Raw genomic sequence first — 24,350 nt, 5'->3', positions numbered from 1 at the left:
TCATTTACGCTGAAGTTAATGAACGTCTCGTCAATACACTGTAATTACCTGCTAATTAGATTGTTATTGGACTGTTTGAATACCTCCTCTTTCTTTTACTCTTCTATTGAAGGCTCCATCGGGCCTGTTGATGAGGGGGTGTGAATGGGATTAGACTGCCTGTGATGCTTCCTGTCCCACCATGGTGGTCAGTTCTCTTAAAGGGATTTTAGGAGCCTTAGATTTGTCCATGGGTTTTTAGTTTTAGACAAAACTTATAATGGAAGATTTTTATTTTCATTCAAGATAGAAAGAATCTCTACAAATAAACATATACAAGCAGAACATTTGTAAGTAGAGCTTTTTCAGTCCAGGTATCAACGTGTGTTGGGTGATCCGATCACAAGGGGAAAGCTCTAAGTCTGTCTGTTCACACCTGGCATTATGGTGCGTTTCATTTGCACTGGGAAGTTGAAATTTCCAAGTTCCCAGTCGCATATGTCAACTAGAACGCCCCCCGATGTCGGATTTCCATCTCAGAAAGTTGGAGGAACCTCACCAACTCCATCCTGAAAATCCAAGATGACTCCAGCGTACATCAACAGTAGTGAAGGTTGTAGTAAAATACAGTTTAATAGCTCCTCTATCTTATTTGTGTTTCACTGAAAATATCGTACACACAGTCCTGTTTAACTTCTATTTGTGGACATGTTCCTGCGGTGTTGGTATGTGCAAAATACAGTGTAATGTGTTGTTATCAACTGGTATTCGTAACAACATCTTGGTTGTACTGGAACAGGGTCAACTTTGACGTCATTCCCAGCTCTCGCCATCTGTCTCGAGTGACCACTTTTGAGCACATCTCACGTTCCCGCTCTTAATGCAAATAAACGCGTACGTCATTTCAAACTACAAAGACCAAATGCATTGTTGCAACGCTCCCTGACACTACTCAAATACCGAGATATGAATTTTTGTCCATATCGCCCAGCCCTAGTGACATTTTATATGAGCTGACTTCGTCACTGGGAGGTGGAGGGGATAGTGGATGGTGTGACATTTAGACAAGATGCCTGACACACCACAGACCACAGTTTGAGACCAACAAACAACAAAACCGGATGTTTTTAAGCAACTTTTTTAGCCACCGACCATGGGTGTTTCTTTAGCGATCCGTCAGTGTGTTTTCTGCTGGAATAGCGCCATGAAAAACGGTAGTTTTTTAATGAGACATCGCTACATTTCCTGCCGACATTGTGCTACCAGAATGGCCAAAACATGCTCTTTCCATAACTATAACCCGGTGGTTATAAGCAGTGTTGGGCAGTAACGCGTTATTAGTAACCGTTAGTTTTGGCAGTAACTAATACTCTAACGTGTTAGTTTTTAAATTCAGTAACTCAGTTACCGTTACAAAATGGTGCATTACTCTGTTATTTTTGACCAGGTTTTAAAACGGCGCGCAGCATGCAGTATTCCTTCACAAACTGAAGTTCCCTTTCACTAAAACATTTTAGCCCTAAACAATAAAAGATAGTCAAGTCAGATAGAGGTATATGAACAATTCTTACCAGAGAATCTTAATTAAACACGTCTCTCACCATCTCTCAAGTCACTTTTACCCTGCTGGCCTCACCACAGTGCTGTAACGTTACATTAAGCGGTAGCGCTTCTGTAGATTTTTAGTCCCAGTAACGTTATATCCAGTGACATGATATCCATTGTTATCCCGAAGAAGCTTTTGTTGTGGACAGACAATGTCTGCGGTGGAGTGCCATGTCATAATTCCGACATCCCATTATTCCGAAAATTACCCATTGTTCCGAAATCTCAATGTTTCGACATCCCATTGGTCCGACCATATTAAACCCATTGTTCCGAAGTCCCATTGTTCCGAAATCTCAATGTTGCAATGCAAAAAGTTGAAAAAGCAAGCAGCAAGGGAAAGCAGCAAGAGACTGTGTTGTCGTGTTGTTTACTGTTGCCGTGACGACAACGGTCGCCCTGTTTTGAGGAAGTAGAAATGATGTTGAAAGTTGTAATTTTAACCCAAACCATGATCTTTTCCTAACCCTTAACCAAGTAGTTCTTTTGCCTAAACCTAACCAGACCTTAACCATGAAACAGTTATTTTGTAACAATGAAAAATGAGATTTCGGAACAACGGGACTTTGTAACAATGGGTTTAATATGGCTGGAACAATGGGATGTCGAAATATTGAGATTTCGGAACAATGGAATTATGGGCGGACCCCTGCGGTGGGCGACAGACTGGACATCATCATGTAGCTCTTCAAATGTTCTCTTTAGCTCATTTTCCATATTTGTATCCAAGTACCTCAGTTGTAAAACGTTTAGCTGCCTGACAGCGAGTGACTCCACTGTAGAAGACATGTTGCATGTTTCCTATACCGTTCAATTGTTTTGTCAAGTTGTAGTCTGACATTCTCCTTGGTTAAACTCCATCCTCTGTCGCTTAGGCGATGTAGCTACGAGCCAATACAGTTAGGAAATGTTTTTAATCCTGTTTCTCAAAACATCAATAAATCTTCTTTGTGGCTTAGAAAAACTACACTGCAAAAAAGAAAAGCACTTAGCGCCTTCTAGCGTCCCCACTCAGTCATCTACAGCCAGGACGTACTCAGAGAATAGATGACAGTAGTGCGCTGCATCAAGGGCATCGCGTGATGGCGAGCCAAGACAAGAGTCCTAAGTCGAGTTTTTTTTGGGGGTGGGGAGTAACTAAAAAGTTACTTGTCTCAGTAACGCATTACTGTTTGGTTTAAGCAACTGAGTTACTTTTTAATGAAGTAACTAGTAACAGTAACTACTTATTATTTTTCAGTAACTAGCACAACACTGGTTATAAGTTTCAGTGTATCCATGACATCATAACTTACAAACGTATACATGGTTTGCAGACACATACAATGCCAACCTTTACTCTGGTGATTTGCCAAGAGAAGAGTGGCTCTGGGGACAGTCCTTCAGCGCTGCATCTAATTCATGGAGAAAGCAAGTATGTGAGCTGAGTAGGTGGACTTTCAGTTTGGCCCAGAATGTGGCTTAATGTGGCCCAGACCAGCTCTGAATGTGGTCTGACTGGTATCGTGTTAATACCAGGTGTGAACAGAGCCGTAGTTGGTGTAGAGATTTGGGCCCACTTGGGTGTAAGGACTTAAGTGTCTCCACAGAGCTATAAAACGCAGCCAACTGCATGAAGGTCACATAATCCCTGACGTGATGTTGTTTCAACGTCGCAGACAACCGCAGCAGTCTCGTTACACTTTGCGCTTACCTTTCAGGGAACAACATGGGGGTAAGGAACAATAAGGAAAAGGCAATAAATCCAAACGCTCCACATGTTTCCATGGGCTCAACCTGACAAAGAAATCAGGGTCTTTTCCATCCTGTCCTCATCAGTGCGCATATAGAATACATGTCATGGGACTTTGAGCCATGTCACTCAGCCACTTGCTGTTTCCATTTCCTGGCAGCTGTCAGCGCAGCACACAATCAGAGGGCAGAGGGCCACCCTGCCACCACAGCAAGGACAACCTCAGCGTGCCGCATCGTCACCGCCGCCCTGCCTGGCTGTGTTTTCCGAGGAGTACTCTCTCTGTTAACAGGGAGACAATGGCAGCGGCGCGACCAGGGGGGATTGATCTGTGTGGAAAGTTCCAAGTTGGTGCTGCTGATGGAAACCTGACCCCTGCATTCAGCCCGCTTTGCTGCTATATGAAGGCCAGAAAGCTTCGGTCATATCGTGTCTGTGTGTTTGTTGTTCCAGCTTCATCTTTGCACATACTGAGAGGGAAGTTCACACACACCCAGATCTCTTTTCAACTCTCCCATCCCGCCCAAATCATGAGACAAATCACAGAGAGCTTGTGCAACACTCGGCCTCGATAAGCCGAGGTGAAATCGTTCGTATCTTGAATGACTGTTGTGATGTCATTGTCAGAGAAGCCAGGGAGCCTGAGCAGCCACGTTAACAGACCTCCATCCACTGGCCTCTTCATCCCTCTCTTCCTGTCTTCCATCCACCCATAGTTGGAGCAGTTTTATGGGTGGTAGTCCTGGTGGCCTTTATATTAATGGAGAACACAGTGACTGTATAATTGGTTGGCCCCTTTGGAGCATTTTGCACTGGGCACTATGGGAGCAGTATATCAATACCCTGTCGTCCAGCCAAGACAGATGGACTCTCATTTGGAGCAGGTTCAGAATCGTGTGTTTTTGTGTTCAACTCCCAGAGGAATAAGTTAAGGGGTTTCCACTGGTGCCAAAACCTCCCAGCTACAACAATAACATCTGCGGTTTGGATTAGACGTGTTGGTGATATCACCCTTTTAGTAATATGCCTGCGTTATAGCAATCTAACAGCCAGTCCTTATTGTCTGTGAAGTTTATAGAGGCGCAGGATCCAACACAAATGATGATCAGCGCTGCAGGACATGGCCGAAGTTCTTTGGCTGAAGCTGATGTTTTAATTCATTTACTTCATTTAGTTGCTTAACTGTTGGCTTCACATTTTTAATGTCACACTGACAAGTTTCCCTTTAGAGACTTCACATAATTTCAGAGCTTGAAAAAGTAAATATCAGAATGGGATAATGGTTTGCTCAAAGTTGAAGTGGTGTTTTATTTTTCTTAAGCACTCACAGAAAAGATCACGGTAAGGTTTTAGGAGTATACCTGAATCAGAATACATGACTCAAAAATGCACAAATAATGTGTATCTGAAGTTGCTCATTGTTGTTCAGGGGGGAAAAAATGACATGTTTGTGCACTGTGCTTCCTCAAATCAATTCATTGTTGATGGCTAGAAGATAAAAACACCCATTCTGGTTGCAACACAGGACTCTGACTTCACTACCCAGTTGTTTCATTTACTACATATTTACGTTAGCTGGTCTGCACGACAGAGTACACATCTGAAATAACTGCACAAAGAAGAAACACTGGTCCGATAATGTTCAATTAAAGATCTAATAACTACGAACCATCTATATTCTTCCCGATTAGGCAATAAATGTTTTTTCCTCGACAACATTCGGTATATTTAATGTATTTTTTAGTGTCAGTTTAATCTTAGAGCCTTTGTTTTTACTCTTTTCACGGTGTTACATTCATGCTTTTAAAAGGAAGATGGGAATAAGAGGGTAACACATTTACGCTAAAGCTGAGTCAGACTTAGTCACACTGTTAGTCCTCTTTTAATTACCCAGTAAATAATAAATGATTACAGGGTACAGACGGGAGCAGACGGCTTAGACTACATGTTCTTTTAAAAGCGTTACTGTATGTCATAACAAGAAATCAAACTATGTGTAGAACTGTCACTTAGTTCAATAAAAAATCTTTATTAGAAACTTAAACATACACTGTAACCAGCTTCACTATAATTACAGTAAAGAGTGGTGTAACGAGGCTGCACACTCCGGACCTACACTGTTATAAAATAGCTTTTTCACACATTATCTAAACTTTGTCTTGATGAAGACAATATTTATATACAACACAACATTTTGTTCAATTTATGAATTGCTGGGCTCACTTTTATACATCATGCAGGACATATAGTAAACCTCAGTAGGTTGTTTGCGAGTGACAGTATATATATTTGGCTCCTTTATTGTTTATGACCTGATGATATATCAGGTCATAAACAAAAAATCTAGTTTCCTCTGTGACATCAGCTTTGTGAAAAAAAAACTGTTCTCCAAGTATTTCATCATCATTTTAAAAAACACAAATATGACTGTTTTGTGACTATTAAAAAAACACCCTTTTTTGTTTTATTCCTCAACAATAATGAAAAAATTGAGAAAAAAAACCTATTCATCTAACTGAATATTTCCTTTTTTTTGCAAATATGTACATTTTAAAATAAATTATACATTAATTTCATTTCAATATCAACAATATCAAACTTGTTTTGCCCATTTTTCTTGCCTTGTTACCCAGTAATAATATGACTGCACCCTGTGATTATTGAATAAGTACTCAGTAATTTAGTGGCATACTTAAAGTGTAATTTATCCCTTTTAGTCAAGTCAAGTCAGCTTTATTTATACAGCACTTTAAACACGGAGTTGATCCAAAGTGCTCTGACAGCACACAGAGAAAAGCAAAAACAAAAGAAAGAAGAGGAACAGAAAAAATTGAATAATAATAGCAGTAGAATATGATAAAATTATCATTACTGATATTATAGCACCTATAGCAACAAAAAAAATGTGTTCTTGTTGTTATACTGTCACATTATGCACAATTAAATGAGTAAAACTTTGTTTTAAGATGGCTCTTGAGAATCTCAGTGATGGAGGAGAGTCGGACAGTGGGAGGAACAGACCTCAGAGTCTGAGGTCTGTTCTCAGAGTCCCGGATCTCGTGACGGACAGACGTCTTTGGTCAGATGATCTCAGTTCTCTCACGGTGTGATATGAAGAGAGGAGCTCTATGATGACAGAGGGGGTGAGGCCGTTTAACACTTTGTAGACACACATCAGAATCTTACAGTTTTTTCTGTAGCTAACAGGCTGACAGTGTAGGAAGGCAAGAGTGGGTGTAATGTGCGCCTTATTTTTTGACCTTGTTAAAACTCTCGCTGCTGCATTTGGACTAGTTACAGACGGGATAAACATGAATGAGTAATACCAAAATATAATAAATTGCAATAGTCGAGGCAGGATGAAGGAGTGGACGACTTTCTCCAGTTCAGAAGTACAGAGAGTTGATCTGAGTTTGGAGATGGTGCACAGCTGTGTGAAACTTAATTTTACTACTTGATTGATTTGTATGTCAAACTTCAATTCAGAAACAAATATAAGATTGTGAACATGTGATTTAACAGAGGGAACAAATGGTCCAAGATGAGGAGAAATAATGTCGGTCAAATGCTGTGGTCCAAATAAAATAACTTCAGTTTTACTCTCATTAAGCTGGAGAAAATTTGCAGCCGTCCATGATTTCATCTCGTGACAACAGTTATTGAGTTCTCTTAGTCTGTTGATGTTGTTTGGCTCTAAGGGGAGGTAGATCTACGTGTCATCTGCATAACAGTGGAATATATGTTTTTGAATAATGTGGCCTAATGAAATTAAATAAATGAAGAAAAGGAGCGGACCAAGTATGGAACCTTGGGGTACACCACAGAAGATGGGAGCTGAGGAAGAAAATGAGTTACTGATAGAGACAAAGAAGGATCTGCTGGATAAATATGAAAAGAGATAGTTTAACGCAGAACTAGAGACCTCCACCCATGCATTTAATCTGTGAATGAGCATCAGGTGGGCTGCAGTTAGAGCTAAGTGCAAGAGGATGGAGCAGTTATCTGCGTCAGCAGCTATGAGGAGGTCATTTGTCATTCTTAACAAGGCTGATTCAAGACTGTGAAGAGCTCTGAAACCAGATTGGAATTTTTCCAAAATGCAGTTTTGAGCCAGGTGGGACAACAGTTGATGGAAAACTACTTTTTTTAAGTATTTTTGAAAGAAAAGGGAGTTTAGAGATTGGTCTGTAGTTATTTAGGACTGAAGGAGCTAAATTTTTTGTCATCCGTATTGCCTTACCCTTTGTCTTGTTATTTGTGGGCTGTCATCTAAAGTTTTGACGAAAATAACCTGCAGTATACACCGATCAGCCAAAACATTAAAACCAGTGGTGGGTGAAGTGAGTAACATTGATCATTTTGTTACAGTGCAATGTTCTGCTGGGAGACCTTTGGTCATGGCATTCATGTGGATGCTACTTGACGCCCTCCACCCACCCAAACACTGCTGTATGCTAAGTAACCCCCCCTCACGGCAATAGTACTCCCTGATGGCAGTGGCCCCCAGCAGAAAAATGAGCCATGCCACACCACATAAACTGCTCAGGAATGGCCCGAGGAACATGACAAAAAGCTGAAGGTGTCAACCTGGCCTCCAGATCTCCCACACCCCAATCTGATTGAGCATCTTGGGACGTACTGGTACCCCACTTCAGAACTGACAGGTCTCAAATGAGCCGAAGTCAGCACCCCGGTGCCAGACAGTCCAATCCAAGCAGGCCTCACTGTGGATTAGGGGTACCTCTGAGGTACCAGCACATCCCGTGGATGCTCGATCAGCTTTGGATCTGGGGAATTTGGAGGCCAGGTCGATACCTTGAGCTCTTTGTCATGCTCCTTGGGCCATTCCTTAGCAGTTTTTGTGGTGTGGCATGGCTCATTTTTCTGCATTTTACTGCCATCGGGTAGTGCCGCTGCCATAAGGAGTGAAACTTGATCTACAGAGGTGTTTGGGTGGGTGACATGCATCAAGTGGCATCCTCATGAATTTCTGGACCAAAAGTTCCCCAGGAGGACACTGCATTGTAACAACATGATCAATGTTACTCACTTCACTTTTTAGTCGTTCTAATGTTTTGGCTGATCGGTGTATGTCTGTGGACCTTCCTGTAGGGAGTTATTTTATTTGAGTGTGAGTATGGCTAAAAACTTATATGCTGTGGGCTTCCACAATTATAAACAATTACTGCTGACAAAATATGAAGTAAAAAGCACAGATGCGTCTAAATTGTATTGGATTGCACTGTTTGATTAAATGCAGTCGTAATAGTTTATTGTCTGCGTGTGTTGTGTTGCAGTGTTATGAAAATAACGACACTTTCTGATTTCAAGAGGAGAAAAGAACTAAAAATGTAATTTCAGCTGGGATCATTGCCATTTAGTTTTTTTACACAGCTTTATTTCAGATGAATTAATTTTCAGTTCTATCAGGCTGTTCAAGAGCCAAACACGTATCAATACTTTTCATTACAGCCATCTACAATTCAATGCAAAAAAAAAAGTAAAAAATAAAAGATCAACAATAAAAACCACAAAAGCCACATCGTTTCATGTGTCATTAAATATATTCATTTGTGATAAACATAATATATTAGTATTACAAGACATTACACAACCATTTGCAATGGACACTGCTAAACAACATTTACAAGCCAATGTATAAACATGAGCAGATAATTATTCAGATATAATATTTATGGAGAGCAGAAGTCTGGTAGGGAGTACCTTTCTGCAGACGTGTCGGTACAGATGTGTTGGCAGAGACTCGATAAGTGCGTTGTAGTTTTCAGATACATACAGTATGATGCACAGAGTACTGAGGTGTACCCTTGTATTGTGTGTTAATGCACTATATGATGTGTGCGTGTAAACTGAGTCGTGGTGTGTGATCTTCCGGGCGCTCACGTAAACATGAGACATTTCTCTGACATTCATTTATTTGTCTGTCATTTATTAAGCCTCTAGTATTTAAAACTCTGGTTAAGTTCACATGGAGATAGATCTAGTTAATGTTTAACAAAAAAATAAAAAAGTAATACTATACAGCTATATAACACGTAGACAATCAGTCATGCCTTGTTGTCGAGTACCAAGTCTTGATATTGGAATCCAGTCCTCAGAAAGTCTCTTTGAGGTGACGAACATTTGACATGGCGTGCTGAACGCACTGTACAATAAACATCTGTGATATTTAAATCACTCCACAGGTTATTTTTCCCACAACATTGAATACTGTATACAAAGTAAATGTGTACATAATTCACAATCATTGTTAGCTATCAGTCAGCTGAAGTAAATAGTGAGCATGCATTATGTCAGTGGTTTGAGGATTGTTTGATAGGTCGATATTCTCTTTTCTTTTTTTAATACAGTGAGATACTTCATCAGTTATTTCACTTACAAATGTTCGGGACATCCACCTTACATCTAGATCTTTATTAGAGAATAAACACGAAATTATGTTCTTACAAATTCAAACAGGGTTGTTCCTGTCAACCAGAAACATCAGACCATACAGACCAGTCATCAGTCAGCCCAGTCACCAGGAAAAAATGTTGGCATTGTATGTTTCTGCAAACCACGCATACGTTACATTTGTACATTTCATACGTAGCATATCAACATTTCTAAAGTGATGTAGTTTATGAGCTGACTTTGTCACTGGTAGATGAAGGGGATGGTGGATGGCATGTCACCTAGGTGCCACACCTGCAAAGCTGCAGACCACTGCTCAAGACCAACAAAGAAAACTGGTTGTGATTAAACGACTCGTCACGGTACGAAAAGGGGGGGTTTCTTTACAGACACATTGCTGCCTTTTCTTGTTGGGGAAGTGCCACAAAAAAACGGTTGTTTTTCTAGCAATACGTTACTGCATTTTCCAGTCGGGATAGCAGCACAACATTTTCTTTACAGACATAACTGCATTTCCTGCCAAATAGTGGCATGGAAAGCTGTTGTTTTTACCAAGACATCACTGCATTTTCAACAGGTAGTATGGCCTGAAAAACGTGTTTTTTCCGTGACATTGCTGCGTTTCCTGCCGAGAAAGCCACACGGAAAGCGATTGTTTTTACTGAAACTATGCTGCGTTTCTTGCCAGGATAGTTGCACAAAAAGCAGTTATTTTTCCCAAGACACGCTGTGATTTCAGCCAAGATAGTGCCATGAAAAGTGGTTGTTTTTTTCCGTGACATTGCCGCATGTCCTGCCCAAAAAGTCCCACAAAAAGCGATAATATTGCTGGGTTTCCTGCCCGGATAGTAGCACAAACAGCAGTTGTTCTTTACTGAGACATTGCTGCGTTTCCTGCCAAATAGTGGCATTGTTCTTACTAAGACTTCACCGTGAGGTTAGTGCCAAAAACAGTGGTTGTTCTTTTACAGAGACATCACTGCATTTTCAGCTGGTATAGTGGCTCAAATAGTATTTGTTTTTTTCCATGACATCGCTGCATTTCCTGTGGAGAAAGTCCCACAAAAGGGGATTGTTTTTTACAGAAACATTGCTGCATATCCTGCCAGGATGGTGTCATAAAAAGTGGCTGTTTTTGACAGGGCCATTGCTGTGTTTCCTGCCAAATAGTGGCACAAAAAGTGGTTGTTTTTAACCGAGACATCACTGAATTTTCAGCCAAGATAGTGGCCTGAAATGCATTTGTTTTGTTCCGTGACATTGCTGCGTTTCCTGCCGAGAAAATCCCACAAAATTTGGTTGTTTTTTACAGAAACGTTGCAGCATTTCCAGCTTGGATAGTGTCATGAAAAGTGGCTGTTTTTTTTCTGAGACATTGATGCGTTTCCAGCCAATAAAGTCCCATATAAAGTGGTTGCTTTTCCCAAGACATTGCTGCCTTTCCTGCTGGGATAGTGGCATGTAAAGCGGTTGTTTTTTAATGTGACATCACTCCGTTTCTTGCCAAGACAGTGGTATGAAAAGTTATGCTGGGATTGTGCTCCCAAAACCCCACGTTCTAAGCCAAAACACGCTCTTTTCCAAACCATACCAAAGTGGTTTTTGTGCCTAAACCTAACCACACGTTACCCATAGCATTGTTGAAATGTAATGTTTTAACCTATCAGCTGAGATCATCTAACATATCCATGGTTTGCAGAAACATACAATACCAACATTATTTCTGGTGGCTGGGTTGCATCAGTGAGGCCAGCAGATTTGAACTGTACAGCTTTTTTGCATCGTATGGTACAGTATGGGATTTCTTTTCTTTTTGGATGCCACTCTAAAAATGTGAACATATCTCATATGTTCTAAAACTTTTGACTAGTAAAAATAAGTGCATGGTTGACATGTCTACTCTACATCTAGCTGATGCTACGGCATCATCTACGAACATAATGTCTATGTATGCACGTATGGTTACTTTACATTGCAGAGGTCACAACCACAACATACCGTTGAAACATTGAGAAGCGCTGAGCAGAGACTTGTGATGTGAAACATGATCATTATACAGAATGAGCTGAGGATCGTTATGGCATTTTGTTCCCACAACACCGGTTGTCTCACTGAGGTAACACTCACATATGAGCAGGGAGCTCTCAGGCAAGATGGCACCTATTATTTTTTCCACAGTTATGAATAATTAAACAATTTTTCACTTTCAGCTGTTGAAAAAGTTTATCCATAGTTTGGCAGGTTACAAGAGCACATTACCATACATGAGTGGAGTCCCTCAATGCCATGAAATGTCTCTTCATTTAACTACATAATGCTTTACACAGCACAGTGGAAATAGATCCTCTTAAAATACAAAAGAGTGATACAGTAGATGCTCTTTAAAACAACTGAATAAGGGACTTTAAAAAACGGCATCATGGGTAAAATAGTCAGGATGTGACATATCTGTAACATTAGGTGCAAACTCTGCAATTACAAACAAAACAAACCTTGAAAGACGAACAGAAACAGAACAAATGTAGAATGAGCTCCTTCACAAAAGTTCCTAAAAAACACTAATCTCTTCGCTCCAACTCAGAGCAGCAGCACTCAGTCACTCCCCCATCTCTCCTACTTTTCACCTGTGTCTTTCTATCTCTTATTCTTCCAGTTTATTTTTTCATTCATCCCCTCCTCTTCCTTGCATTCATCCCAGTGGAGACGTTATTTTGCTTCCACCTCGCCCTCAATCTCTCCTCTCCGCCAACTTTTAGCACTTTCCCCTCTTGTCGCGCTGTTGAAACTTCCTCAGCCGGCGGCCCCACAGGTCCTTCCAAGGGATGAGCAGGCTTCCCTTGTCCGCCACCACGCCGCTCTGCCCGGGGGAATCGTCGTCTGTACCCAGGAGCAGGTACTTCCTCCCGGGCTTGATCTTAGGGCATTTGCAGGCCACGTCCTTGGCTCGCACCCACAGCAGCTGGTCCCCGCGGCGAATGCGGTGCTCACCTTGTTTATAGACAGAAATGATGTTGACGGTGAACTTCCACCACTCGCCTGCCTTGTCTCCTTTTAGGACGTGCACTTGGACAGCTGGTGAAGGAGAAGAGAAAAGCCAAGGTTAAAACACTTACATGAACGAGTGATGCCCAGCCAGGGATACTTGCTCCCCTCGTAACCCTGGTTAAAAATATCCACATATTGAATCAGCTTTAATACCTGAACACCACATGTTAAAATTGAGTGTTAGCAAGTGCGGACAGATCAAAAAAGTTAGCTAAAAGAAATGTGTAAACAGTTAGAATAGTTATTCACCACGGCGTCTCCAGACTCTTTCAGGCCTGTCACATGCGCTCAGTGTGAACCTGCTCTCATCTGTGAAGAGAACGGGGCGCCAGTGGTGTACCTGCCATTTCTGGCGTTCTCTGGTGAATGATGGAGCTGCACGGTGCTGGGCTGTGAGCACAGGTCCCACTAGAGGACGTGGGGCCCTCATGCCACCCTCATGGAGTCTGTTTCTGACAGTGTGTTCAGTGTAGTGATATCTACTTTTATATAGTTAGGAGTGTTAAATAACATCCGTTGGGCTGCAGAGTACATCAGACAAAAGCAGTTTGGGAACCACAGACATAAACTTTAACACCACATGCCTTTTTTGTGTTGGCATCTGTCTGAGGCAGCACACAGATGCCAACACTTTTATACAACATTGTATAAAAGGTCCAATAAAACCTGCTGTACAAACATGACCCAGAAATCGCTGACTTTGCTGCGTGTCACTGGTCCCTCCCCTCATCTCCGACCTATGACCTGTCCTTGTTGTGCTCCTGAGCATACTCCCTATTACAGCAACTGTTGCCATAGCACTCCCTGTGCGAACACAAAGGGACCCGGTGGAGAACATCTGAAAGCACACTTCCATGTGACGGGCAGAAAAAAACACTTTTCCTTCAGGTGGCCGGGCCGAGCTTGAGGAGGACGAGGTGGATATTAAATTCTTTATTGTTAACATAAATGGCCAAAAGAGATTTTTTATAGAAAAATGGCCCATCTGTTAACAATATAACTTCTGAAACAAATCCTTTCCAATTGGTCTATCAGGTGTTAAGATGGACTCTGAACATCAGAACACGGACATCCTCGGGCCATATCAAGCTAAACCTGGTAACTATTGGAACACCACTTGTAACAGATATTTTCATACCAGGAAATGAGTAAAACTCCCTTCGCAGAGGCTCCCCTGTGCGGATTCTCCATCAGACGGAGCAGCTATTACCTCATCACTCTGATTGCAGCAAGAGGCAAACAGCTCAACAGTGATGGAGCTAATCTGTGCTTGAAGTGAAGTGCTTTACCCCATGGGTTTAGCAAGGAATGTGCTATTAACGCTGAAGTGTGTGGGGGTTTACTTACAACTGTGAGAATTAATCGAATCTGGAGAAGACTGGGTTAGATGATGGGAAAGACTTGGAAAAACAATCAGTTGGATGTGCACGAAACAAACCTTATATTTACCCTCTATTTATAACCCATTTACTGCTTTAACGGAACTGTTCAAAAACCAAAATATACATTTTCCCTTTTATCTGTAGCACTGTTTATCAATCTAGATTGTTTGGTGTGAGTCTGAGAGTGTTGGAGATATCGGCTTAAGAGATGTCTGCCTTCTCTCCAGTATAATGGAGCTAGATGACACTCCGTCTTTGGTGCTCAGAGTGCCAAAATAATACGTTTAAAAAACTCAACAGCAATGTCTCTTTCCAGAAATCATGACCCAGTAACTCAAAATAATCCACAGATCTTGTGAGCAGTTTAATGTAGGAATTATTTTCTTTCTACCAAACTACACCTGCAAACTGTATCACCATGCAGAAGGAAGAGTGCATCTACTCATGGACGAGAGATTCATGCTCGTCACAGCATGAGATATAAACGTTAATGGCGTCCTCCTTGGCTTAGCTGTAACATTAGCTAGCTCAGTGGTGCTAGGTGAGATAGCACCTTTTGCGTGGTGATATGGTTGGTGGATGTAGTTCAGTAGAAAGAAAATAGTCCCTACATTAAAGGTCCCTCTACAGAAGCTACCCAGTGATAGTGATGTTTATTGTTGCAGATGTTTCTGCCTCCACATTTTCTTCAGTGCTTCTTGATCAAACAACTTTCTAAAGCAGTGGTTCCCAACTGGTCCAGCTACGGGGTCCACATTTCCCCTTAGTCATTAGTTCACGGTCCACACAGTTTAATATATTCAGCGTCATACTTGCGTTAGGCCATGTCGTCAAGCTAATTTGCTGTCTCTGCTGAGTCGCAGTCCATTAGTCACTCACTCTACAGCAGCAAACGGCACTTCAAAATGAGAGCTCTGTGCTGGAATTTCACTGTGCTTAAAAATAAAGTGTGTATTTCTACAGACTTGACAGTTTTTTGTCACATGCGGTCCGTTCAGAGTGGACCTGCGATCCACTTTTGGACCGCAACCCACCAATTGGGAACCACTGGTTTAATGGTTTTTAGCCTGTTTTCCACTAGAGAATTATTAAATTAGCAATAGCATTATCATAGTTAACCATAGCTGTAAATGCACTGTGCTGTCCAAGCTAGCAGCTAGCGTTAGGGTTAGCGTCACCATCTCGTCCAAATGTATTCACTGTACTTCAAGATAAAGTGTGTATTTCTACAAACTTGACACTTAGGCGAGTCATTTGCGGTTCATTCAGAATGGACCCGTAACCCAACAGTTGAGAACTGTCAGTGTGCGAACGTGATTGACACAGTGTGAGGTCGTTTTATTTTGGTCGGTTTAATTTTAGATGTGCAACAATTCTGGACGACAAAAAGTGGTGTGCGAAGGCCTTATTTGGAGTAACCTGATCGTGATTTCTGGAAAAAGACATTTCTTTTGAGTTTTAAAATTCTTTATTTTATTTTTATTGTTGGTGCTTTGAGCACCATAAGCTGAGTAGCATCTAGTTCTTTTATATTGGAGGGAAGGCAGACATCTCTATGGCCGATATCTCCAATACTCAGCAACTCACACCAAAACAATCTAGACCTATAAAAAGTACAACAAGTAAGAGGAAAACGTGGGGGCCAGTTCACCCCAAAATCGGTGGCCCTTTAACATTTAATGTCTAAATATTCTGTGGTTTTTGCTCTACACACTCTAACTCTTGCTAGTTAACCTGTGTAATAATGATATCCAAAATGTGTTTCCTACCTATTTAATTCAGATAGCTAGGTAAGTTAGCCTTTTCTTTGCCTTTCTGGCTGAACATGATCACTTTCAGTGTTCATCAGTCGCCCCCCCCTTGCTGCCAAGAATGAGGAGAACCGGAGGAGTGGGGTGTTTGAGTATGTGTGTCAGTGCATGGTGTGAGCAAATTGCACACAATTTCAGAAGAAAGAAGGTTTGTTGGGCTGAGTAGAGCGAGCTCTCACAGCCCTGCCATTCATTGCAGCCCTCTCCTTCATCCAGACACATAAAGGGTGTGTGAGGGGGAGGGAGGAGGGGCCACTATTTGTCTTCCCAGCCACAGAAAAAGTTCCAGGAGAATCGGGATGTGTTTCCGACCTCATGAGCTATCCGGGTTCTGCTCCCAGAGCCCCATCCAACTTCGCAGCGTGAGAATCCAGCGGAGATAGCGCTCTCCTCTCCAGGCCGAGGAGACTCGGTTACAGCATCCAGCGCTCAGTCTCTCAGTCGGTGTCTGCCTCTTTCTCTTTCTCTCTCAAGTATGTTCTCAGTCTGTGCAGTGTATTTAAACACACACAAATCCACACACCTTCTGCCACTCTGAGCTAAATAGACACCAGAGAGACTGAGAGCGCGGGGTCAAACAATCTAGTGCACGCTGACACTGTTTGGTGAGACGGTGAGAGAGAGGAGATAAGTGTGAGATGATCCTGCGCTTGCACAATGGCTGCCAACCGAGCCGCCCTCACAGCCAAACTTCCAGCTGGGTTTATCTTCTTTGGGTGGTGTGCTGCAGCTTGACACCGCATGCCACCAACAAGCAAGGGCTAATGAAATTAGAGCTTGCTTAATTACCGTGCTGAGGCCCCTGTCCCCTCTGGTTATCAGCTGAGTGAATGATCAGGGACCTGTTACCCTTGGGTGAGCACAGAGGGGTGGCCGGGGAGGCTGGGGGGCCCTGCCTTTGAGCACTATCCCGGAGCGTCAGTAAACACGCGGCCCTTTGATTCATTGTCCTCCTGGTGGCAGCGAGAGGGAGGGTGCGTGTGTGCAGAGGAGGGTGTCAGGAGAGAATATAATCCCTTTGTGTCCCCCGTCTCCGTAGCTACGGCAGTGATGAAAAACAAAAATTGAATAAACAAAACATATTTCTTTCTCTCCGGGGTGGCAATCCGTCACCGTCTGCCTAATTTACCACCTGTTTGTGCCCCGAGGAATGCTCGGTGCCGGCAGAGCGCAAAACTGTGTTTAAACAGAGGGCCCCTTCCCGTGACCCCCGGGGGCCTGCGGCACCACTCACACATGGGGGTTGTGGCCCCCAAAGAACAGAGAGGGGACCCACAAAAGCGAGGCGACAGGCCTGAGAAATGAATTAGGCCGAGGCGGAGGGAATGCATGCTAAGCAATGATGTCTGCCATACCGCCGGAGCGCGGTTCAGGCAGGATCATCTGCTTCCAGACTTTTTAGAGGAACTTCAGAGGAAAAGCAACAGGAACCGCCCGCTTTGCTTGAATCAGCCTGACTGATTTATAGATGCAGAGCCTGTCTCAGCTCCGATGATTAAGATTTAAATCAGTGGAAATATGAATAATGGCTGCGTTTGGCTTCCTAGCAAAATTTAACAAATGGCCTGAATTACTGTCTACTCAACTGTAAGGGGGAATAAAATATATTTGGCTCCGTTTCCAGTTGGATGCTGTTTAAAGTCTATAAAGATGAAGTTTCAGTGATGATGATTTTGAATGAGAGACAAGTTAGTCATGTCTGAAAGGAATCAACATGAGGGGAGCTGGAAGGGTTCGCGCAGAGCAAACAGAGATGAACATTTTTAACAAAGAAAAATGTGTTCACAGACTCTCACTGTGTTTTGAGGTGATACAGCACTCGCAGAAACCTGGCTGAGAGGAGACTGTCCTGTGTAATGTTGGATCTGCCTAAGAGAGTTTTTTGCATGTCTGTGGTTTACAGATGTGGATCCACTGTTAACAGATAAACTATTACACTGTGATGATTAATGGTGCAGAAAATCCAAAGAGCGCAGTGGATCATTGGCCATGTGAGTGAAGAGTAGAGCTACACAGTGGGATAGTGCTATAAAAAACCATATTATTCTGCAGCCTCTTTTATATTCTTATATCCTCCTGCGTTGGAATTACAGGTATGAATCTCCTCTTTGTTGTGGTTTTTGTTTGAAGCCTAATGGACCAGTATCAATCTTCAAAACATCAAATCTCACTCTTGTTCCAAGACGGTTTGCGAGACACAGCTGTCTTTGCTTTATTCTGGTGGCACCACTGTTTTAATACATCATTTCAGACCCTGTAATATGATGTTTATTTACCTGGCACCACATTGTTAGATATATTTCAGCTGCGCCGCTCGTTCTGTGGATTCATTGACAACATAATGTGATTGCTGTGTGTGTTTTGGCTTTTCTTATCAGTTTGGGATTTGCTCTAAAACGTTTCAAAGTTTTGCCAAACGCCTCGGGCTGACTGAGCTGGACCAAGTATCCACCATACTTGTGTGGTCTGTTCCTCCTCTGCAGGCTCTACAGAGGTGAAGTCGACCATACGTTTATCGAAGCTCAGAGATCCACACTGACTATTCAAGACCTTTCGCCACTGACATCAGCAAAAATGTGCGCACGCATGTTTGCAACAGAAGTGGCGTTCTGCCCCAGCCATTCAGATGAGTTAGCAAGCTTTAAACATTGAATTAGAACAGTTACCGCATTAAAATGTCTGGTTGTTGCGTGTTCGGTTGTCAGAATAGATATCCCAACAGTGAACTCAAGTTCTACAGGATTCTGACAGGATCACCGCCGTGTCAGAGCAACCGGTGTTTCGGTTTAATGAGTGACCGTGTTAACCTGTGACTCAGCTGAATGCTTCGTGGTTGCTCGTAGTGACGGCAGTTGTTGCAAACACAAACAGAACATGTAGGTGTCCTGGTTCAGTTTTACTCTAATCAATTTTGAATACTTGTATCACCACAGGATCTTGATCTTTTCAGAGCAACCGTGTTTCGCTTTAACGAGAGACCGTGTTAACTGGTGACTCAGCAGAATCCTTTGTGATTGCTCATAGCGACAACAGCTGTTGAAAATGCGAACAGATCACATAGGTGTCCTCCTAAAAACCTTTAATTTTACTTTAATCGATTTTAAATTCTCGTGTTAAATGGCAGAATTCATGTTGCGTAACAGCTGTGCTGGCAAGTCTACAACACAGAATAATACGACCCTGCCATGTGTGTACAGTTCTCTGTTAACATGTTGTTTTCTGGTTTATTAAATATAACCAGCCTCAGACATACAGTAGTGGTCTTGTGTCCTTGTCTTTGTCTTTCTCTGTCTGATTTAAAGACATAAAACTCAGACATCGAATTCAACATCTGTACATGACCACAGATAATGTAGCTGTAAGCATGTGGTGACTTGTATGCTCGCAATTTCTCGCAGGTGTAGCAGCCAAATTGCCAGAAGAAAGTGTTGGTTTCTAAAGTGATGTCGTCTATGAGCTGACTTTGTCATCGGGACGAGGAGTGGATGGTGGTTAACGTCACCTAGGCAAGTCGCCTGTCAAGCTGCAGACCACTGTTTGAGACCAACACATAACAAAACCAACTGTTTTTTAGCGTCATCACTGCGTTTCCAGCACATTCCACCAAACGTGGATTTATTTAGCGACCTGTTGTTGTGCTTCCACTACCACTGTGCTCCTCCTGAGGGATCCCAAGGTGTTCCCAGGCCAGATGAGATATATAATCCCTCCAGCGTGTTCTGGGTCTGCCCCAGGGCCTCTTACCAGTGGGACATGCCCAGAACTCCTTTAACAGGAGGCATGTTAACCACTGTGTTGTTAAAACGTAAAGACATGTAAAGTTTAAACTCATTTACTACAGAACAAATGTAAAGTATCCTGGTTTGCAGAAACATACAATGCCAACACTTATTCTGGTGATTGGGTTGGGTGTACACACTAACGTAAGGTTTCTCCACCTTATACGTGTAGCCTGTATACCGTGCCACTGAACATTGGGCCACTTGCTGAAGTCTTCTCCACACTCACCGAAAACACGTGGATCAAGAAGGTGGTCTTCATTTTTCAGTTATTTTGTTTGGGTGGCCTTTGCGTTCATTGGTGGTTAGTGCCCTTGTCAAGCTATTGCACACCACCATACTTCTGCTGCCATACTGCGTGCGCATGCTTATGTACGTCGTCAATGTTTAAAAACTGTCAAACCGCTGACGGCTGCTAAACCACTGGCCAGCTTTTTAGTCCGGCACCCTGTTGCCATTTTCAAAATCCAGGAAGCAACAACCTTCCAGCAAACAGCCTTCACACTGACAATGGCAACTTTCGGATTGTTCAAAATGGCGTGCTTGCATTGCTCTTTGGTGAATTGTTGTAAAGATCTATAACGAATAAAACAACTTGTACAACTTGCCCAGGAGTGCATGAAGTTGATCTGTTTTCTGTAACAGCTAGTCGGAATTGATTTGCCACATCTTTTAACTCTGGCAGCGGAATGCGCCAGCGACACTGACTTCACCAATGTACCGATCCGTTCCACTTTACATGGACCTCTGTGATATCGACATAATAATGTTCTCTAAAAGCCGAAAACAGCCAGCAAATCATCCGTGGAGAGCGAAAGCAAAGTCAGACTTCACCTCTAGGGCCTCCAACTTTGAAATTATGTTTGTCTTTTTTATCACAGCGTGCAAATATTCCACCAAAAAAAGTTCGGCCCGATGCTATTTTGCAAGAAAAATCACAGAAAAAATCCTGGGCTTTGTGCTGGCCAGTACTAGTATGATTGGTTTAAAGAAATACAAACAACCCAGAACGTTTTTCCCCCTATAGCAGAATGATAATGGGTTCTTCCAGACCTTTCTCTAGACCTGATACGACGCTGAGCAGATAGATCCGACTAAGCGAGACTAACACAGTGCAGGTGTTTTGACTGGCCTCACAGTGAAGTCGTGTTGTCACATACCTGTACAAACATTAAATAGTGATCTGATCGAGGGTTAAAGCCACCTGACAATAATTTCTGGGCATTTCCATCAAGATTCTCAGTTAAATCTCTGCTGCTAACTGGTGCAGTTATTTGAAAACAGAGAAAGAGAATTAGATGTCAGTGAAAACACCTGTACTGTGTGATCAGATCAGCTATATCAATACACAAAATGAGCCATTTCAAGTGACAGAATGTTGGCAGACAGTCGCACGTCTTGAAAGGCTTAGTTTCCTCCGTCCAGACTTCAAGATTATCCACGTCTTTGAAACCTCAGTTCTGTCAATTTGTCAGCTGTCAGTTCGGTGTGTATAGAAGCTCACAACAGAGAGAGGATATCATGTTTTCAGATGGATCTGTGTTAGCAGACATCGCCTCAGGCTGTGTAAGTAAGCCATCACAGAAATATGCAGAATAGCACCAGGGTGTGGATTGGCTTCGCTCGGGCTCTGATTAATTGAGACATCTGACCTCTTGACTGCTGGCTGACGTCTGGCAGCACACATTCCTGCATGTTGGACTCACTCACCGTAGTCTTTTTTACAGTACTTCTTCATGGTGATCTTCATCTTTCCCTTGGAGGCTTTACAGTGAGACTCGCAATCTGGGGAAAAAGATGAGAGAAAGATGGAGTCAAGGTTAGATAGCAAATTTCATCCTGCAGTATCATCAGACCAGGCTCCTGCTGGATGCATTTAGTCCCTTGCGTCACACTATTTGTGCCCCCAGGGTCTCCAAGACGCCTTCAAAGTGCCACTGTGAAACTGGTTATAGCTTACACAGATCCTCCTGTGTCTGTCAGCACGCTCTTTACTATACTCCTCCCAACTTTTCCACTCCAGCCTGCTCCCTCGTCAGTGTCCTGGCATGCATTGTGTGAGCTCTGAGGGCTACAGAGGTCTCCGCCGCACAAAAGAAGGTCACAGGGGGAAATTAGCTTGTGACCTACCAAAAATTAGCAGGGACCCTTTGCAGCATCTGAGCCACATGAGCCGAGAAAGTGAACAGTAAACGTTCTGTGGCCTCAGGAGAAAGAAGCTCAGACTTATGATTAATGTCTCAGCGGTATCCCTTTTCCACCGGTGTACCTGTACCTGCCAAAGGGCTTTATCGATGGCCGCCGCTGTCGCTCTGTCACCGCGCCAGGTACCTTTTGTAATGAAGGAGCTGGTGGTGGGACCAGAGGCCAAACTGAAAATTGAAATCATTTGTTCCCTCCACTTTCCACTGACTGACACAAATTGGAACCAGATCATCTCTGAGTGTTGCCCCCCTCCCACTCCACCTCTCCCAGAGCAATAAGCCTTGTGCTCTTTTCTGGGGGGGTGGGAAAGCTGGGCTGGGCAGTCTGAAGAGAAAGGAGGGGGCAGTTGAGAGAGAGAGGGGACCTTTCAGCTTGCCTGAATATGGACAAACTTCATTATTTCTTCCAGCCCTCTGTCCAGTCTTCCCCTTTCTTCGCCATTATACTCTGTGTGAATGAGGTTGCCTGGGTAATGATTGAGGAAGAAAAAAACGCCCCTCTCCTCCCTCTCAAAAAAAAAAAAAAAAAAAAAGAGCGGTTTGGGACGTGGGATGAGGATCGAATTCATGTATGTAGAGAAAGCATTTCTGGTGGAATGCCTGGCTGCATTCTCGGGTGGCGGGAGAAATAAGAAAAGAGGAAATCCCAAAGTAAATGAATTTGACGAGTCCATATCGAGCATGCCTGATTTCCATGTAAATGAAGTGCTGAGGGCGGGGGGCCTCTTTATCTCCCGCTGGCCCCTGGGGGCCTTTATCATACCTCCCTTTGATAGCTGACGTTGCCCATTAGCCCCTTAGCACAGTCGCTGCACTGGGCCATTACACCCACAGCTCTCATTAAGGGCCAATCTCCTGCTGCGAGGACAAACGCCCCCTTTGTGTGTCTCTGCAGCAGTGCCACGTTCATTCTGCGGGGTCCCTGGGGACCACACTGCTCCTAATTTGGAGGGTGGTGTCTGTGTGGAGTTCCTGACAGGAGTCCAAACTCCACACAGCCCCGCCAGTCACTATAGTAGGAAGTGGGACTCACAACAAAGCTGAATGAAGTCAGTGGCGCCACTCTCATCAGACACTGATTGATGATCAGAAGTGACTCAGCCCATTCAGCCAAACCTGCATCAGGGTAACAACTAATTATCATACTGCAATTTAATAAATACCAGAGGTCTTTGAACTCAAGTCCCAAATCAAGACCTTAGACTGTGAAAATAATGGACCGAGCTACTGTGACGTCATCCACTTGTTTGTGGACTCAGGTTGGAATGTCAGCAGTCGCCATCTTGGTTTTTTGGACCATATTTGGGCAAGAGGCTGCAGCTGTGGAGGAGCGAGGGGTGGATCTGAATGAGAGGCCGAGGACACTATCAGCAAACAACCTGTCACCCAAAGCGGCGCGCCCTAATTATGTGTAACTCTAAGCGTTAATAAAATATAAATGGGTGAGTCATATAAAAATTCAACCCCAGGACAGTTGTCATGAAGAGTGCAATTAGCTTCAGAGACCAAACTGTTTTTGTACCAGGCTGTGAGCATTTTTTTTCTGCTGTAAAGTTGGGCAGTTTAGCATGGGGGTCTATGGGGATTGACTCACTCTTGGCGACAGCCTCAAGTGGCCATTAGAGGAACTGCAATTTTTGGCACTTTGGTGTTGGCTTCATTTTTCAGCCCCAGAAGTTGCTGCTTGGTCAAGACTAACACGTCCCAAATCAAGTCCCTAGTTAAGTTCCAAGTCCTTCACTTTGATTGTCGAGTTTCGAACAAGTAAAAGTGCACTCTTCAATAAAAATAATGCAAACATTGACTATACAAAATCATGAATGCTTTTTACTTATTTGTTAATACAAGTGGGTACTTAGCTGTTAAGCTAATCGTAGCTCAGCATTAGCTCGCTAACAGTTTTAGGGTGCTTTCACACCTGCCCTGGAGTTCCTTTGCCCCCTCAGTGTGGTTCATTTGGGCAGGTATGAACACAGCAATCACACTCAGGTGTGCACCAAAACAACCGGACAGAGACCTTCTTGAAGAGGTGGTCTCAGTCCGGTTGCAAACAAACTCTGGTGACAAATTAGTCCCTGATTCGGACCAAAGCAAGACGACTCTAGGTCTGAAAACACCATTAGTATTTCCCTTGACTTAGAGTTCTTTGTGCAACTTCGTATGTTAAATAAAGTTGTTGCGTCTTTGTCTGCAATTTTCGACCCGCATGTTTTTCATATTTCAATTCATTTCTTTTGTTGACCACCAAGTACTTTTTGTATGTAAATGAAATTCACATTGATATAATATTTTCCTTGCGCTCAGCAATGTCATGTTATTTCTTCGTGGTTCTGTCCTGCAAATTGATTGCATGATTGATTAAGTGCTGACTTGCTGGGAATGAACAGTGTTAACGTTAG

The 24,350-nt window shown here is 43.0% G+C and overlaps 1 protein-coding gene across 3 annotated transcripts in view; it reads right to left on the bottom strand.

Moving 5' to 3' along the window:
* Positions 1-8,692: 8,692 nt before the first annotated feature.
* Positions 8,693-24,350, bottom strand: part of ntn1b (netrin 1b) — a 75,051-nt gene continuing 59,393 nt past the window's right edge. For all 3 annotated transcript variants that reach the window (XM_050068994.1, XM_050068992.1, XM_050068993.1), the window contains exons 6-7: positions 21,458-21,532; positions 8,693-12,802 (exon numbers count right to left, since the gene is read on the bottom strand). In XM_050068994.1, the coding sequence (XP_049924951.1) occupies positions 12,483-12,802; positions 21,458-21,532 (395 nt within the window). In that variant the 3' untranslated portion in view covers positions 8,693-12,482. The remainder of the gene's footprint in view (positions 12,803-21,457; positions 21,533-24,350) is intronic.

Source organism: Epinephelus moara, chromosome 18, assembly GCF_006386435.1.
Source record: "Epinephelus moara isolate mb chromosome 18, YSFRI_EMoa_1.0, whole genome shotgun sequence".
NCBI classification, from domain to species: domain Eukaryota; kingdom Metazoa; phylum Chordata; class Actinopteri; order Perciformes; family Serranidae; genus Epinephelus; species Epinephelus moara.
Note: the sequence above shows the minus strand (reverse complement) of the source record. Positions and strands in the feature narration are given on the sequence as shown.